Here is a 19304-nt window from a genome sequence, read left to right on the forward strand (position 1 = left end):
TTCCAGAGCTGTTTAAATGTATCTATCCCTGATGAGATGTGAGTTCCATAAGAGTTAGGAATAATATCTTTCATCTACTCCCTCTGTTTCTTGTACTTCCTGTTTAAATTACTGGCTGGCACATGGTAGCAATAGGTACTTGTCAAATGACTGCATATAAATGTACTTGGAAGCCATGCTCTACTCTTCAGATCATAATCCACTTGCATATGTATTTTTAAGTATTTAGGTCTTATTATACCAAAAATGAATATTTTGAATTGTTATTCTTATTCAGCATTGAGTTACCCCGTCTCTATCCCCTTTACTCCCTTGATGTTAATTCCTACTTTTTGTCTATAGTTATCTTCTTCTGTTTATAAAGATCTCAGAAAATAAATGAACAGGTAAAGAAATGAAGTGTTAAAAAATAAGTAGTTTTATTCTTCATCTATATCCAGTTGTTTAGAAGAAATCTCCACTTGCATGTCCTTTAAGCATTCAAATCCTACATATGAAAACTCATTTTATGACCCACCTCCCCACCACATAAAAATATCACCCAGTCCACAAATCAGTCAAACCAAGAATTTCGGGGGTCATCCCTTTCCCTCACTTGCCACTTTAATTAGAGTTCAGTGTGTGAAAGTAGCGCCCACCCATCAGACTAAGGCAGTCTTGTGGGCTTTCTTCATTTCAATCATTTAAACCACTGTGGTGGCCTTTTTCTCTCCCCTTGTTTTTATTTAAAAAGAAGTGGAGGAAACATCCTTACGCAGTGCTTTTTAAATGAAGTGACTTGTCAAGTCAGAGGCTGTGGCAGTAATCTGAAATGCAGTAAATTTAGCGACTCTCACTTGCACTGACAGCCTGTCATGCGCTTGAAACGTAAATAGCAGTGGAGACAAATCGCTGCTGTTTTCTTATTAAGCGTTGGCCCACTGGCCTGGTAAAGTAGCCTTCCAGGAGCGCCTGGGCCCAGCCTGGGAGGGCAAATGCTTTCCAGAGCAGGCGCAAGGTGCCTCCAGGTCTCTCCCACTCCACCTCTCCAGTGTACCCACAACGTTGTAGCCAGGACCCTCACTCCCACTGCAATCCATCTGCTTCACAGAGAGGCTGAAAAACCCCAGCCAGGATTGACGGGTGCTGGTCCCCAAACTGAACGTTGATGGGGTAATTCCTAATTCATACACTTTGGTCGAAAAGCAAGAAACAAATTGCCAGGTTCCTTACCTGCTTAAACTATTTTATCTCTTTCTTTTTTCTTTTTTTTTTCCATTTTCATCTTATTCACTGGGTTTTTATTTTTTAATTATTTTCTTAATTGAAATATACTTGATTTACAATGTTATGTTAGTTTCTGCTCTTCAGCAAAGTGATTCAGTTATATATATATATATGTATATATATATATATATTTTTTTTTTTTACATTCTTTTCCACTATGGTTTATCACAGAATATTGAATATAGTTTCCTGTGCTCTACAGTAGGACCTTGTTGTTTATCCATTCTACATATAACAGTTTGCATCTGCTAATGCCAAACTCCCAGTCTATCGCTCCCCTCCTCTCCCTCCCCCTTGGCAACCACAGGTCTGTTCTCTGTGTCTGTAAGTCTGTTAAGCCATTTTCTTTTCTGGCCTACCCCAATCCCTATCCCCTATTTTTCTCTCCATTACTTGTTTACTGACTCTAAGCAAGAACAGGTCTCTAAACTGGATCGAAAGGTTCTTTCAGCAGTGAGGCTAGCTGAAGAAGTGAGGCTGAGATTTGGGGGGGAGCCCCACTAAGGTCACTGCAACATCAGGCCTGGGATGAAAGGACAGAGGGCCAGATGGGGTCATCACCTGCTTTCTTTTAATTACCTTTCAAAGGCTTCTCGGCAGCCACAAAATTATGCCCAGCAATCCTTGCACAGTGCAATTGCCCTGCTGAGTTTAACACATTCACTTACAAAATGCCAATTGATTTATGTGACTCTTGAAAGCAGCAACTGCTGCTCTCATCTCTCTTGATATTTAATCCTCAGCCATGGCAGAATCGCTAATGATAGGTCGTGGAAGACCCCTACAGTTCTGATGACAATGGTGGAAGATCTTGTTTGTTGCTGCCTCTGACCAGCAACTCTAATCTCTGCCTCACCCCCTTCTTGGGAAATAGTCTAGAAAACAATCAACACCTGCAGGAATTTTTATATCTATTTTATTCCAAAGGAGTCTACTAGGTATTTTGGGGGTTTTTTGTCGAGTTTTACCTCTTTGCCTCTTTTTCCCCTCATCCCAGAATAATAAAAAAGAAGACAGTGAGGGCTTCCCTGGTGGCGCAGTGGTTGAGAGTCCACCTGCCGATGCAGGAGACACGGGTTCGTGCCCTGGTCCGGGAAGATCCCACATGCCGCAGAGCGGCTAGGCCCGTGAGCCATGGCCGCTGAGCCTGCACGTCCAGAGCCTGTGCTCCGCAACAGGAGAGGCCACAACAGTGAGACGCCCGCGTACCGCAAAAAAAAAAAAAGAAGACAGTGATTCCTTGCTTTATGACATGATGCGACATGATACAAATGTTCTGTAGTCCCTACTATGGTGGCTTGAATTACTACCAATGTATATATTCCATGTTTAATCTACATTTAGCCCTAGTCTTTTGGCAGCTCCGTATTTTTGAGTGCCTATGAAATGCACTCCCCGGGATATTTCAACCTGATACCAACCATGTCAAGAATGAAACTCATTATCTTCACTCCAAAATAAGCACTCTATCCTGATTTTCCGAATGGTACAAACTGCATTCAAACCCAGGAAGTCACTAGCTTTCAACATACATGATGTATTTAGGATACATTTCTTTATACCCAAAAAAACTCAAGTGGACTACAAGAGACCCCAGGGTAAGTGAGGGTCCAAGGATGTGCACACATTCCCTTCTCCTGCCCTCATAGACATTGCCACTCTTTCCCACTGAGCCTAGACTCTACCTCAGCATCCTTCTCAATGTCATGCTCCAGGTAGCCACTGCCAGTTAGTCAGGGTTGATGATGACTATTTGACAACCTTGAAGAGCCATCTCCATTTTCACAGCAGTTCACAGGGCAGCTTATGACAATACATGTTGGGACTCAGTGCCAAGAAACTCGCACAAAGAGTTAGTGGTGTTGATATACAAAGGACTTTAAACAAATAAAATTTCCATGGAATTCCATGCTTACACACCCTGTTTTCTCAAGAAAGGAAGTAAGGAAAGATGGAAGGAAGAAAGCTTAAAACAAATTTTTTTTTAATTTTATTTATTTATTTATTTAATTTATTTTTTGGCTGCATTGGGTCTTCATCGCTGTGCACAGGCTTTCTCTAGTTGTGGTGAGCGGTGTCTACTCTTTGTTATGGTGTGCGGGCTTCTCATTGCAGTGGCTTCTCTTGTTGCAGAGCACAGGCTCTAGGCACGTGGGCTTCAGTAGTTTCAGCAAGCCGGCTCAGTAGTTGCGGCACGTGGGCTCTACAGCACAGGCTCAGTAGTTGTGGTGCATGGGCTTAGTTGCTCCACGGCATGTGCGATATTCCTGGACCAGGGATCGAACCCAGGTCCCCCACATTAGCAATCGGATTCTTAACCACTGCACCGCCAGGGAAGTCCCAAATTATTTTTTTAAATGTCATTTTACTCAATACCTTATGAGAGCCAGAAGGCTCCACTGTGTCTTCACTGGGATGCAGAGATACTGAACATAGCAAATCCAGAATCTTCACACCACCCCTCACACACTAGCCTATGTCCTGCTGTCATATCACGCTGCTCATTTCTCCTGCATGGAGAAGTCTATTTCAGGCAGGATAACCAGATTGCCACACCCTTTTACAATTTGCTGGCTCTGATTCTCTCCACTTGTGTTTTTCAACTTCCTGAAATTTCACTCCTCCCAGTAAGTCTTTCCTAATATAAGTGCATTCTACACCGTTCCTGTAGCTTCTTTGCTGTTTGTTGGCATTCATGTGCAACCATCATTTTATATTGTTTTTGGAGGGACCTCTATAAAAAAGTGAGTGAGTCTAAACTTTTAAATACCAGCTTTTTTCTCATGTATTGCTTTATTTATTTCTCTTGATGAGGAAGTTAAGTAGACAAATCTTATAAAAGCTGAAGGCTACCTTTTTTACTTTCTTTATGTATAACTGAGCTACACTGATTTGGAAATTCCCCAAGTGTCCCATTCTCAACCTCACATGTATATTCAGAAGACAGAAATAGAGCAGATTCTGAGAGCTAAGAATTCAGCTAACTAGAATCTCTAATAATAAAAATAGTCATGCCAAGTTGGGAAAATGGGCTCCAAAAGTCAACAGACCTGGTTTAAACCTGTGCTCTTCCTTAATATCATTATAAACTCAGGCAAGTTCCTTAAAGGTCCTCTCTAAACCTGGATTCCTCCTCTTACTGGTATTGTGAATTAAATAAGATAATGTCTGAGTCATTTAGCAAAGTACCTAGTGTGTGTTTATTAAGTGGTAGCTCCTTCCACCCTTCCTCTGCAAAATTTCTTGAGCACTCCAGCATCCAGCATCATGCTGTGCACTAGGGGTACAATGATGAGCAAAACCAGATGTGGTCCCTACAGTGGAAGGTTAGCTGTCATCGATAGAGTTCCCCTTCAGAGACTAAACATAGGGGATCTTGATTCCAAACCTAGCATCTACAAGGGCAGAACAGTTTCTGAAAACTGACACCAAGTAGGGGATAATGGTTAAGTATGAGTACAGTAACAAAATGCCATGGCCCAGGACTGAAAAGGATGTGTGGATGGCAGCTTCCGGTTGGATGCCGAGCTCAAACTATGTCAGCTAGCTGACTTTTTTTTTTTCTTGCGGTACGCGGGCCTCTCACTGTTGTGGCCTCTCCCGTTGCGGAGCACAGGCTCCGGACGCGCAGGCTCAGTGGCCACGGCTCACAGACCCAGCTGCTCCACGGCATGTGGGATCTTCCCGGACCGGGGCACGAACCCGTGTCCCCTGCATCAGCAGGCGGACTCTCAACCATTGCACCACCAGGGAAGCCCCAGCTAGCTGACTTTTTGCATGTGAAAGCAAAAACACAAACCGTAATGAATTGGATCTTCCTGGATGCCAGGACGTTCTTCATTTGGCCCATATTCATTCATAGAGCCAAAGCCAGTTGTGAATCCTTTCTGGCATTGTGCTTGCCTCTGATTTCTGGGTACTAACTACACCCTTTGGGGCTACAGAAGGCATGGGGCCAATTTGCATAATCCACACCCTGTTGTGTCTTACTATTCAAATAGGGAACATTTCTACAGCAGAGTAACCAACCCCCTCCCTTCCATGTAGGCTCAAATATCTTAATAGTCAAATGCCTCTGTCTCTAGAGAATTCTCTATTATAATCATCCTCATTGTATCACTTCTCTCAGTCTTTTCCCCCTCATTCTCTTCAATACATTGCTCTCCCCTGTGTCTCCTTATTCTCCTGTGATTGCTGCTCTGACAACTGTGTCCACTGCCTACCCCTTCCTTCTTTCAATCATGGATCATTTACCACTCTTCACCCCTCCCTTGATGGGTGATGAGAGGTGGGGATGAGAAGCGGTTTCCACTTTTGGACAGAAAAGTTGTCAAACGCTAAAGGGTCTCTCAGGTGGGATATGACACCGAGAAACAAAAACTTCAAAGGATCTAGAGAGAGACATGGCTGGAAATATAAAAAGTACCTCATCGCAAGTATTTTTTCTAGATTTCTTGTGTTTCTTTCTCTCTCCCTTTTTTTAGCATGTCTGTACAGAACGTGATGTGCAAAAAAAGTAGGGAAAGCAAAAACGGGAACAGGTGAGTATGTCCTTAGGCTAAAAAAAAAAAAAAGAACGAAAACATGAAATGTACTGTAAGAACAGAAACTTGTTACAGTATTTGAAGTTAGCATAGGAAACTTCAAATGGCATCATTGATTTGCGATCCTTTTTTCTTTTATTTTTAGAGGTAGAAGTTCATAGCTGGCTTTTTCTCACCCTCTTCACCCGTCTTTCCGACCGCAGACTCACAAACACACACGTACATACACATATAGCCTACAAGACAAGTGCCACTTCTTTGCTTTTCATTCATCTGTATATGTGTTTGTATTTATAGCCAATGTGTTTGCAGTCACTTATAAAATATTCAAATTTAGGTGAGTAAAGGGAATGTCAACCCTGTTTAAAACCCATGCTCCCTTCTGTAAAAGGATGATCTACAAAGACATTATAAGACTCTTCTCAGAATAGTGGAGAAAAAATGCTTCATCTATTTCCTAATATATAAGAATCCTTGGGATTCGACTTTAAAGTCATAAAACACTCAAATTTAACAAGTTTTCTAAATTGCATTTCCTGGATCTCAGATAAAGGAAAAGAAAGACAGATATCATAATGATTATTAGGGTAGCAGTCTTTTTTTTTTTTTTTTTAATTCCAAATAGGGTGTTGGATGTCATACCCTGGAGAATTTTCAAGAATAATCCTGCTGTGTTTAGTGAGCAAATATTTGGGTGTTAGTGAATTGACATGTTGTTTCCTAAAAGTTAGAGTGAATGGTTATATGTAAATAAATAGCTGTTTGTATGTATGCGTGTGGTTGGGGGAAGGAGGCGGCAATGGGAGAGAGAGAGAGAGGAGGAAGAAGGAGAGAATGGGAGAAAGAGAGAGAGACACACAAAGGAAAGGTATTTAATTTCAAATGGCTGCTTGCTTCCAGATGCCTCGTTAACCTTGGAAATCTAAATAAATCGACATCTTGGATGTGAACTCTACAGGTTTCACCAAAGCACGGTCCTCTGAAGGCACTGTACTCAGAAGGTGGCACCTGGCATACTTTAATTGGCGTTATTCCTGGCTGATTTGCCTCTACATCAGGGAACACAGAAGAGAACACTTTCCTCTTGCCACTAGCTCGAGGCCCTTCTTTCTGACTTATGAAGAAATATTAAAAGAACTAATATGTAGAACTTGAGTAAACAGTGGCTAAGAGGCGATATGTTAATTATGTGAAGCGTTTGAAACGTGCATACACTTAGGAGGATGAGAAATTATTTAGCCTGGTAGCTGAATATTGCCAGGAGACACAAAAGCACAGTAAGCAAAGGGAGATTTAAACTAAACACTAGATCCCAGAACAAATATAACACTCGGCGACGTGAGCAAGCTTGTGGAAACAGGTTGAGATGTTTAAAATACCAAAATATTGAAATTTGCATTTCAGGTAAACATTTAAATAAGGGCAGAAAATAATAGATAGGAACAAGAGAAGGGCCCACGTTAGCCATACGGCTTTATGCCACCAGAGAATTTACCAACAGGTTGAATGTCAGATTCTGGCCTAAAAGTCTTCTCTTGAGAGAGTATAGGGAGATGGTGACAGGACCCCTGGGTTGAGAACAGCTAGTCAGAGAGAACTGAAAGAATGGCAAACAGGTGCCCTGATGTGGACAGATACATGGGAGCCAAGGGAGAGGAGCAAGAGGACCTGAATGCATTTTAAAATTCTGCGACTCAGGGGCTTCCCTGGTGGCGCAGTGGTTGGGCGTCCACCTGCCGATGCAGGGGACACGGGTTCGTGCCCTGGTCCGGGAAGATCCCACATGCCGTGGAGCGGCTGGGCCCGTGAGCCATGGCCGCTGAGCCTGCGCGTCCGGAGCCTGCGCTCCGCAACGGGAGAGGCCACAACAGTGAGAGGCCCGCGTACCGCAAAAAAAAAAAGAGGCCCTAGGTTCTATTGGGAGCCTAGTTAACAGACTGAGCTGACATATTTAGGCAGTGAATTTGTCTCTGTGCTGGCTGGCTGTTACGTTGATTTGGCCATCAGGCAATTTCCAGAAAAGGAAAACAGCTTGTGGCATGCGAACAGAGCTTTTAATTGGTACCATTTAGTGTAGGATGACCAGGAGCAAGTTTTCTTCATGGTGGCAGGACTGTGTTATTTAGCACCCTTCCAGCTGCTCTGTCCTAACCCCACAGCAGTGGGGTTTGTAACTTGAGGGTGAGGGAAGTTGAATTTAGCTGATGTCTATAGGCCTTTCTGGCCAAGCTCTTCCCTGCTCAGTCCCCTTTCCTCTTCACTTTCTCTTTCACCTTTTTCTCCCCCTGACTCTCCACCTCCATGCCTCCATTTCCTCTCTCTCTCTCTCTCTCTCTCCAGAAATAAAGTCTTTTAATCAGGGGAATTAAACAAGCCTGCCTATCTTGACATTTCTTTATGAAAATGGAGACATTTTTGTGCAACTTTCTAAAAAGGGCCTCCAGACCCCTAATCCCAAGTGGTTACGCCAATCATATTTAGCTCCCTAGCCCTCCCACGTGACAAAATGCACCATCAGCAACACAATCTCTTGGATCTGGTCCAAGGCCTGAAAGTCTCATTGGTGATGTAGTTTGACACTGAACAAGGAAACCATAACTATAAGACAGGGTTTCGAACATGACCTTCGTGAAGAGAACTCCACATAATCTGGGGGAGAAGAGTGACAGTTTCTCGAAGGGAAGCCACGTGTCCTAATAACAACTTTAGTTGAAAGAGTGCTTTGAAGCATGGTCTAATCGATGATTCAGCACTTCAATGGCTGCCCTTCTGACCCCTCTACAACTTGCATGCCCCTCGCCGCGACTCCCACTTTGCTCTAAACCTTTAGCCAGTGACGGAGGAGCGTGATGTATAAACACTCCAGCTTCTTGATTCTTGGTCAGCACAACTTTGAAGTGGGACCTGTGCTGTGCCCAGAGCTCCCTGAGGGATTGAGCTGAGTTGCCATCTGTGGGATGAGACCTGGTGTTGCACCCCAGCTTGGCTCCTTTCTCTGCCAGATCCCATTTTCCCACTCCCCTACCAGTTTTTCCTGAGAACATTTCCTTCCTTAATCATCTTCAAATGACTTTTTGCCTTGGAGTCTGCTTCTATAGAACCTGACCTCAGACAAAGAACATTGTCAAATTATTGAAAAGCCATGTGGTTCTATTGCTTCTCAAAAGAAAAAAAGAGGTGATCTCCTGCATATTTTAAACTTAAAAAAAAAATCATGCAAACCTCTGTTTTACAGGAAGAGAATTTGAAGGAGAAGAAGAATATCTGGAGATCCTCGGCATCACCAGGGAGCAGTCAGGCAAATACGAGTGCAAAGCTGCCAATGAGGTCTCCTCGGCGGATGTCAAACAAGTCAAGGTCACTGTGAACTGTGAGTATGGCAGGAGCCAGTAGGTGCCACGTGCCCAGGGCCCATCTCCACCTCCAGCGAGCTCTAAAGAGCCTATATCAAAAGAACATTGCATTTCAAGCAGATGCTCCTCTAGTCAGGGATGCACATTTGTACACTGGACATATCCAAGGGCAGGACTTGGCCCTTGAATTTGATAAATCAACTGTACCAACTCTAAATATAACCTATAATGCATTTAACAATACGCTCTGCCTTTTACTTAGACTACAGAATTAAGAAAACATGATCAGACCGCACTAGCACTTTAGGCCATCACTCTTCTAGTCTTTGTGGAGACCAAGGTCATACCACTTTGGAAAAAAACAACAACTCATAACTGCTTTAACTGGAATTTCCACCTTAATGTGTTGTTTGTCAGAAGAGAATAATTCAAGACTGTATTTTATCCTCCGCTATTGAACTAATTGGCCTTGGGAACAAATTTAAGCCACTGTGGTCAGATACCATGTGTCCCCTGTGGCTACGAGGGATACCTGATGAGTTAATATTGGTTATCTATTTGTCCCAAAGTATGGGCATTAGAAAGGAAGATTTCACTAAGATACATCGGTAAGTGGGCAAACTTTGAACTTCTCAGATGAAAGGATCCTTAGATGTAGTTCAAAAGGATGGGGGGCGCGGGCGGATCCATGTGATGTGTCACCCAGCCAAGGAATAAAGAGAATTCATTTACCTTGTTCGGTGAGGAGTGACTGTCCACATCATTCAGATTCAAGTTCCAGATCACATCATTGTGGCTAGTGACAGGGATAAAAGGATGTCCTGACAGTTCTTCCTTCCTGTGTGTTTAACACAAATACACACACAAATACACACTCTACACATATACTCACGTGTGCACATATAACATACAGACACACATGCACAAAGGCGCACAGACACACATGCACATACATCTTAACCCATGTTTGAAAATATGCTTTGGATGGTTGTAAGTTACTTTCCATTATTTTAAGCCTTCCATGGAGTTAAACTGTGTGCCAGTGATACTGTATAAAGTCCCTAGCAAGGTAGATATAGTTGACTCCATTTTAAAGTTTGAAACACTAGAGCCCTAGGAGGTATAATTGCCTTTCCAAAATGACACAGAAAGCAAGAGTAAGAAAAGGGATGCAGACTCCAGCCTGTTTGATTCTAAAGCCCATGCTCTCAGGAGAAAGAGAAAGAGAAGTTTTCTATTCTTCGTACCTACTATGTGCAGCACTGATTAAGGGATTTACATTTGTCATTTAATCCTCACAGTAAACTCATGAGATCATCTTTAGTCTGACTTTAAAAATTTGGAAACTGAGGCGCAAAGAGCTGAGGAAACTTGTCTTACGTGACCCGGTCAATGCTGGACTGCACTATTTCCTGTGGTCTTGCTCCAGCCTGGCAGCCTTCTGAAACAGAAAGCGAAATCCCCTTCACACCCGACCTAGAAGAATCTAACAGATAGGATTCTGCTGTAGCATTTATGGCACTCATTTCCAAGAACAAGGGGATGCATTTGATGAGATCCGAAGTGCTTTTATCCTGAAGTGCGATTTTTTAAGTAATAGAGTTTTGAAATGCCAGTATTACTATTCTTTTCCAGTTCTGGGTGTGTTTCAAAGATGCGTTAATGATCCCAGTGTTATAAAATGCTTTAGGACCTTTTTTTCACATGAAAGGCAATTTCCCTCAGTGTTTATATAAGTTTATAATTAGGTTAGTTAGCTTTTTTTTATGTACACACAGCCATGCCATCATCTACCACCTCTTCTCTGACTTCCGGAGTTAAGATTTTATTTTCTCTTAATCGACCTTCATCTTCATTAGATTTCTGAAAGTCCAATCATGGAGTACATAGAAAATATTTATGCTTCCATTGTGTGAGACGTCAAAGCGGTCCGCATTGCAGATGGTTCCCAAGATCAAAGCCAGCCGCCTGGGTCCTATTATTATTAGCACAATTATTCTGACATTGCTCCTTCTTGACTGTCCCCAAAGTGTAACTTAGAACAGAAGAAACTACTGATAACTTTCAAGAAAAGCCTTTTATAAAAATGTGAGCTTTTCCTCGCGATGAGTGAACCACAGAAGAATATGGACAGAGACTCAAGATTCTAAAATGACGTCATAACAAATTACATAGAAAACTCTAATGAGCTTAGTCAGACAGTCTGTCCTAACCAGCAGCATCTAGCACATACCTGACCTTGTAAAAATTGCTCAGTAAATGTTTACTGAATGAATAGGTGAAAGACTAACAGATAAACTCTGCTCTTGTAACATTTCTACAAACTTTGCAAATTGATGTATGCCACAAATCAGGAAGCATGTTCTAAATCAATGCCCTTTGGAATCACCTTTTTATCAACGCTTCATAAGCTTTGTTTCTATTATATTAAAACAACTAGCCATTGCACCTGTTGTCCTATTCAAACAATTCACCCTACTTAAATGTAATTGTATCAAGTAGATGTAGTCTCCAAGATTAAATTATAGAACCAGGTCTGGCCAGCAAAACTCATGCAAACTGAGAAATTTCCAGTTTGTCACTTCATATAAGCCTGCCTACTATGAAAATGCCCCATTATTTAAGCTGATTCCTCTTCCTTTTCAAGACACAAGGTTTGGAATTAGGTCAGGGGATCAGGATGGCTAAGATAATTAATGGCTGAATAGATTATCATAATGAACAGATCCACAATACCACTAAAAAAAAAAAAAAAAAATCCCAGTGCTGGTTATTTTCTCCTGCTAGCATCTCATTGACTCATTTACTCATTTGCTGACAGATACTTGTCCCAGGGCACTGAGAAGCTAGAGCAGTAAACAAGAGAGACAGAACAGTTCTTCCTGTTTAGCTTGCAAGCTGGATTCTGCAGTCTCTCCTTTTTATTTCTCTTGGGTAATCCTTCTCCACAGTTGGTCCACAGTACTGTGCATAACCATTTGACATGAAAAATCTATTTTCTAAGTGGTAGGATGTCCTGGAGCTTACAGAAGCTAAATTATTGACCCGAAATCTCCTCAACTAAATAAGCTTAGTAAAATTTTGTACAATAGGCAGGACTTCTGTTTTCTTGTATCTTACAGGATAGTTGCTAATTTCTTCCAGATTCCAGCCCTAGGGACAAGTTTCCTTTCATTTACAGGTTCTAGGTGTAATCCCTCAATATCAGTTCTCATAGTGCATTAAAAGTAGCTACTTCTGGGTTTGTCTCATTCTAGTGCCCAGTATCCCAAGCATAATGTCTAGTGCATAGTAAGTGTTCAGTTAGTGAGGACTTAATTTTATTTGGACTCTTCTTATACTGGACACTTTTCCTATTCCTGGAGAAATTCTCCTCAAAAGCTGCCCCCAGCTCTCAAGCCTACCCCCAAACCCCACTGACCAGCTAATATTTCTGCCTTCAGCTTTCCCACAGCTCTCTCTCCAACTAGGTTCACATTGTCACGCTTTATTACTTGTTTTCCTCTTCTCATCTCCCTTTCAACTCAGCTCTGCCTCCACCCTGGTGTCCAGAGCTAACCAACCCAACATATATGCTGGGGGACATCGGACTCTGGCATTTCTAAAGCTTGCCCTTACATTTGAGAGCCATTTATTTAGAGGAAGCAGAGGTTACCTACCATAGATTCCACAGTTGGGACTGGAGACATCTGTCGTCTCCAGATAATATTACTGTATCTTAACTGGACTTTTCAGTACTTTGATTCCAAAATCACCTTGAGGAAAATAATGGCTCAATATGGAACCAAACTGGCTACGTTCTCTAACTATTCGTGACTACACCTCTCCATTCTCCATGCCAACCTTTAGTTTACTCTTACATCTTTATTGATGATATCAATAAAGACACATGCTAATGTTTATGAATCTATTATGGGATCATCAGAGGAACTATTCAATAAGAATCCAGAGTACTGCGATTTGCTACTATAACTTTGCAATGTGTACAAGAACCATCATTTTCTGAGTATCTCCAGAGTACCAAGACTCTATTAGAAATTTTGTATGATTCACCGAAATCATCACACCAACAGTGGCCAACCAAGGAAAGAGACATATGGGGCCCAGCCTGCCCCAGTAGGAGGAGTATTTACTTTATCACTAACATCGTTTGGTATGTTTGGTTTAGTATTGCTGGTACATGGTGATTTTTTTTTTAAAAGACAACTTTTAGTTAGGTTTATTATTGTTTTTAAATTCTCTGGATACAATGCCTTTCTTATTGCCTGTGTTCTCTGCCTCCACCCCGTCGGTCCACCATCACACACTAACCCAGGAGATAATCAAATCATCTCCGTGCAGAGGACGAAAACAAAGCTCAGAGAATGTAAGCATTCTCTGCCACAAAATCAAAGAACCTGTGAGTGGGAGAGTTGAAACTCTGTCCAGGTCTAATCCCAAAGCCCTCTTTCCTTCCGAGATACCATGTGAGTAATAGTAATAAAAAATAATAAATGTAATCACTTCAGGTGTTAAATGTGCTCTGATATGTGAGATTTCATTTGACCTTTATATCAAACCTGTGAGACAGGTAGGCAAGGCCTTATCACCTACATTCAAAGATGAGGGACTCCAAGAAGTTAACACGTCACCTTCAAGAGGTGACAACGTAAGTGGCACAGGCAAAAATTGAGCCCACATCTCCTGATTTCTAATATGGGTTCATGTCCACTATGCCAGTGCACGTTGTGCCATCTTGGGTACCTTTTAATAGCAGAAATACGTAACATTTGCCTTTTAAACTACCAGCATACTCCCCTAAATGTTGTTTTCCCTTATTAGGAATTAATTTCTCTCTAAAGGAACTCACTCAAATGGAAACACAGGGAGATTCAGAGCATGGGCTTCAGAACATGGGTTCCAATATAGACTCCGTCAAATGCTGGCTATGTGAATTTGCACAATTTACTAACCCTCTGCAAATCTGTCTTCTCATTCATAATATGGGGTTAATAATCCTTGTTTCCTAGGGTTACCGTTTGGATGAAAGAATAAATAAAGCCTAGTAGAGTGCTGACACATGGTAAATGTCTATATATTGAATCTTTTATTAAGAATTTTTTCCTTTATACTATTATTCCAAACATTAGGAAGATTAAATGAATGATATTCTGTTTGCTAGGCCACTGTCATTGTTATCCTATTCATTCTAATTGAAAGAGTCTTATTATTGGTGATATAAGAAGAAAGCCCTTAATATTTTCAGAACCCAGAATTTTGAAGTAATAAGAACTGGAAGAGTCCTCTGACAATTGTAAGCTATTGCAAAGTCACGTAAAGAATAACAATGGACCTCTGTATAGCATTTTTATTAAGCCACATTTTAATTATAACCATATTTTGAGCAAGGACATCTATTATTTTAACTCTACTAGGCATGCCACAATACGATTTATAATAACTTTTCTTAGCCTCACCTATGCAGAATTCATTACAAATGAATTTTGAAATGTTCATTCCAATAAGCTGTGGGACAGACCTGCACCACTGTGTCATTTGAGAAATACTGGAAATAATGAACGCTTCATACATTTATCATTATCTGTGACTATACCTTGGTACGAGAAACTTCCCAGATTTTCAAGGAAAGGAGCAAGTGTTTGGTCTTTGTAATTGACCAGCGTCATCCTGCCCCAAGATCAATGCATTTGAAAGTGTTCAACCCTAGCTCACTGTCATCCTTCCCATGCGGTCATCTCTGAGGTGCTAATAAATAGTACTACTTAGTTATTCAGGTTCTGAACAAAATGAGAAATAAGTAAAGGAGACATACACGAGGCCCAGTTGACCCCATTGTCAGAGATCAAGATGGTTAGAGGTAGCAGCTTAGTGTAGCCAACCTACCTTCCCAATCATGGCAGCCCTGGATGGAGACAGGCCTGCCCACATGAGAGCAGGAAGGAAAGAGCCCACGTAAGACATCAGTGTGGAGAACTAGAGGAGAACCTCTGCTCCCTGACAGAAGTTTGGTCCCAGCAGGAAGAAAGGGGAGAGATGAAGCAAACAAACCGAGTTTGCTCTTCCCTAATTTTTCAGTTAGAAAAATCACCCCCTGGGTTCCAGAGCAAGGAGGTTTAATAAATAAGCTCCCACCACATAGAAGGAAGCATCTAGAGTGAGGAAGGACTCACCCATAAAACTGTACAGCTGGGACTTGTGTTCCTGGTCCCATGGCGGAAGGGCTAGAAGACCGCCACCATGGATTATTATGTTGAAGTGCCCCAACTATGAGCCCCAGAGGTAGAGGTGATGGAAAATGTGGAGTCTGGCCCAGATTGGACCTGGTTTAGAAAAGTGGTGGTTATCATTAAGGATTTGTCAGTCTTAAGCATGCGGCTCCAGAAACTCACAAACACTGTTTAAAATTCATTTTACAAATTGAACAAACCAATTGAATCACAAGCAAGATCGTCCCTCTGGCCAACGTGCTACAGATGGTAGAGTCATTGGCAGTTTAAGAGCCTAGCCTAATACAGTGAAGAGGTGAAGACGGGAAACGAACATTTATTCAGTGGATGGCATCACTTAGATGCCCACGCTGGAAACATGGGTGTGATCCTTGACACTCCTCCTTCTTTCCCTCACTGTTCACATCTAATCTTGTCGATTCTGAGGCTCATATCTCTCAATCTCAAATCTGTTCATTCCCTTCCAGCCCCTTTATCAAAGACCTGGTGCAGGCTATCTCTGGGTTCCTTCAGCAGTCTCCAAATGGACCTCCCTGACTCTGGTTCCAGCATTTTATAGATGAGGAAATTGAGACACTGTGACTCTAGACGAAGTACTGAGCTCTCTAATGATGAATGATAGTGAAGGACATAGACTGGATTTGAGCTCAGGTCTATCAAACTTTAAATCCAAGTTCTTAACCTCTACTCCATACCCCATCTCTATACAAATAGCTCCCCCATCCACACCACTACCACTAATCATTGCATTAACCATTGAACTAATGTGCTCTAATGATCTATATAACCAATCATAGAATGAAAGGATTTAAAATGGAAACTTGGTGATCATTTTAAGCTAACTTCTTCTTTTAAAGGATGAGAAAGAAAAAGCTCAAACTGGTACAGACACTTGTCCAGGCCACAATTCTGGTTAATAGTCAAAATCAGACCTATGGTGTGCTGTTTCTGACTTCTAGTCCTGACTCCCAACCCATGTATTAGATAAATGAGTTACAATTTTGAATTTAGCAGTTTAAGGGTTAAGGGCTAAAGGAGTTATGGGTATAAAAATACACTTGGGTCCTAATGCTACCAACTGCCCATTTGTGAAGAATGGGCCATTTTGACTAGAATTGGTTTGGTGTGGGGGTTTTTTGCGGGGGGTGGCCACGCCGTGAGGCATGCGGGATCTTACTTCCCTGACCAGGGAATGAACCCGTGCCCCCTGCAGTGGAAGCACAGAGTCTTACCCACTGGACTGCCAGGGAAGTCCCCTAGAATTGGTATTTTTTAAGTTGGAAGGGATGCTATATAGATCGTTAATGTGTGGTGCCTTCATTTTACAGATAATAAAACCAAGGCTCAGAAAGATAAAGTGTGTGATGGCAAGTCCACACAACGAAACAGAAACTAAACTCCAGCGCTCCTAGTTTCCAGTCGAGGGTTCTTTCCACTCATCTTGTTGCCTTTTTCCGTCTAAACAAAAACGAGCAGCTAAGTCTAAAGCAAAACAGCCACCCACTCTGGCTCATGTTTACACACGGGCTGGTGGTGTTATCCAAATGTACCCTAACTCCCCTTCTCTGGGACAGTGATTTAAAGATGTCCAAGCTGATGTGAAAATCAAATGGGGGAGAAAATTGCAGACGAACCTGATGACGCTTTTGTACATCCTTTTTAACTAGGAGGATCCAGGTCTTCTACAGGTAGAAAACTTGGAAAATAGCTTTTGAATATGAAGACAAAAACCCAAAAATAAGTGAGCTGACCAGGTGCTGAAGAGCCGAGATGTCAATGAATTTCGTATATTAGAGTTCACTTCACTAATTTACCTAAATAAGCTTTTTCCTTTATAAAATATAAACAGATGGTTTGGGTCTATTGTGTCCATGTACACACAGCCAAGTTGCTGTTTTCTGGCAAATAACCTTTGGACAGAAGTCTTTTTCTCCTTGAGGGCCATAACCTGCACAGACACAGCATCATCAAGCCCAAAGCTCAAGTTTACCATCGTCGCTCAGTCCTGTGGACCTGTAAACACTTGTTCCACTTTCCATGGGATTGTTTGAAAGAATCATGGCAAATTAGAATGTGTTTCTGAGCTCATTTCAAGCCCATTACAGTTTTATAGACTCAGTCCTAAGCAGAAAAAAAATCAAGTGCACAACGACCAGAGAGAGCAGAAGACTGGTACCCCAGGAAGGTGTTTATGCACCACGATAGACTTCAAACTGCACCCTCACACATAAAAGCAAAATTTACCTGGGTCATAGCAGTAAGGGAGCACAGAGGAGGGAAAAAAGTATAGCAATCATCTGACATTAGTTTGTTTTCCTGGATTGCTGCAACAATATCAGGCTAAGCCTGGCTGACAGGACTTTGGTTCTCTATTATTTTCATCAGCTTTCTTACTGCCATCTCCAAAGGTAACAATAATGATAACGATGATGGTGAAAAAGAAAAGTGCTCAAATTATACACTTAAAATCCCAAGTCCTTTAGTATTACCACTCAATTTATGAAAAGCAATAAAACTATTCAAGCATTATAACCTATGATTGGAATAACGAATGGTCTCTTGGAAGAGGGAAAAAGCTATCCTAGGTTTCATTTCCATAAAGCCCCGTTAAGTGTCCCGTTGAAGTAAACCAAGTCTACAGTTTCATGAATCTCTTATTTCTATTTAGTTTTCTAGTGATCCGTGCCATTCAGTGGATCACATAATTCTTGTACATGGAGCTTTGAGACCATTCCTGTCCTGCCTCTCTGCAATCAGATTGTCCTTCCTCATTCCTTCTTGTGTGGAAATTCTGGAGCATCGTCCAAAGTTCATGTAAACTGTGTGTCTGTCCTTCCTACAGATCCTCCCACTATCACGGAATCCAAGAGCAACGAAGCCACCACCGGGCGGAAAGCTTCTCTCAAATGTGAGGCCTCGGCAGTGCCTGCACCTGACTTTGAGTGGTACCGGGACGACACCAGGTATGTGCCAAACCTGCTGCACCTCCACTGCTCCACCAGGTCTCCCCTGCTCAGCAAGGGAAACCAGAAGCCCTAATGACAAAGCCAAGTCCGGCTGTAATTAGGTAGGCCTATCCGATTAGACTCTTTATTTTCCAAGGTTTTTTACCAAGTGCTTTGGGGCTGTAGCTCTTTTTGTTGTTGTTCTGCGGTACGCGGGCCTTTCACTGGTGTGGCCTCTCCTGTTGCGGGGCACAGACTCCGGACACGCAGCCTCAGCGGCCATGGCTTACGGGCCCAGCTGCTCCGCGGCATGTGGGATCCTCCCGGACCGGGGCGCGAACCCGTGTCCTCTGCATCGGCAGGCAGACTCTCAACCACTGCGCCAACAGGGAAGCCCCGGGGCTGTAGCTCTTAAACTGAACCCCAAAGCACTCAGGTTATGTACATAGGGTGAGGCAGGTGGTTCGGGGGTAGTGTCCACCTGCGTGTCTTTCTCTCCTAGAGCAGAAACCAAAGCCTGATGAAACTCATCCATTCCCGAGTCTTCTCCATCAATGGACTTTGATTCTGATACTATGGGATTGCATGATTAAAATGAGGAATTGAGCAGTAACAACAAGCTCTGCCTACTTCCTTTCTCTCCTTTTTCGCCAATATAATGATGAAAAAGAAATTACTATACCAAGTCTTCATCAGTGTTTCTCTTTACTCTTCTGTCTTTGAACCCTTAGGATAAACAATGCCAATGGCCTTGAGATTAAGAGCACGGAGGGCCAGTCCTCCCTGACGGTGACCAACGTCACTGAAGAGCACTATGGCAACTACACCTGCGTGGCTGCCAACAATCTGGGGGTCACCAACGCCAGCCTCGTACTTTTCAGTAAGTATGCCAAAGCAGGGAGCTGCCTGGGAGACCAAGTCGATGGAGTTCTCCTGTGGAAAACTCGAAAATCATTCCCATATCTTTTA

General features: G+C 42.3%; 1 protein-coding gene across 4 annotated transcripts in view; it reads left to right on the forward strand.

Moving 5' to 3' along the window:
* LSAMP (limbic system associated membrane protein) overlaps positions 1 to 19304 on the forward strand; it is a 652751-nt gene that overhangs the window by 593719 nt on the left and 39728 nt on the right. For all 4 annotated transcript variants that reach the window (XM_067738826.1, XM_067738828.1, XM_067738829.1 and 1 more), the window contains exons 4-6: positions 9046 to 9180; positions 18233 to 18353; positions 19067 to 19215. In XM_067738826.1, the coding sequence (XP_067594927.1) occupies positions 9046 to 9180; positions 18233 to 18353; positions 19067 to 19215 (405 nt within the window). The remainder of the gene's footprint in view (positions 1 to 9045; positions 9181 to 18232; positions 18354 to 19066; positions 19216 to 19304) is intronic.

This window comes from Pseudorca crassidens, chromosome 5, assembly GCF_039906515.1.
Source record: "Pseudorca crassidens isolate mPseCra1 chromosome 5, mPseCra1.hap1, whole genome shotgun sequence".
NCBI classification, from domain to species: Eukaryota; Metazoa; Chordata; class Mammalia; order Artiodactyla; family Delphinidae; genus Pseudorca; species Pseudorca crassidens.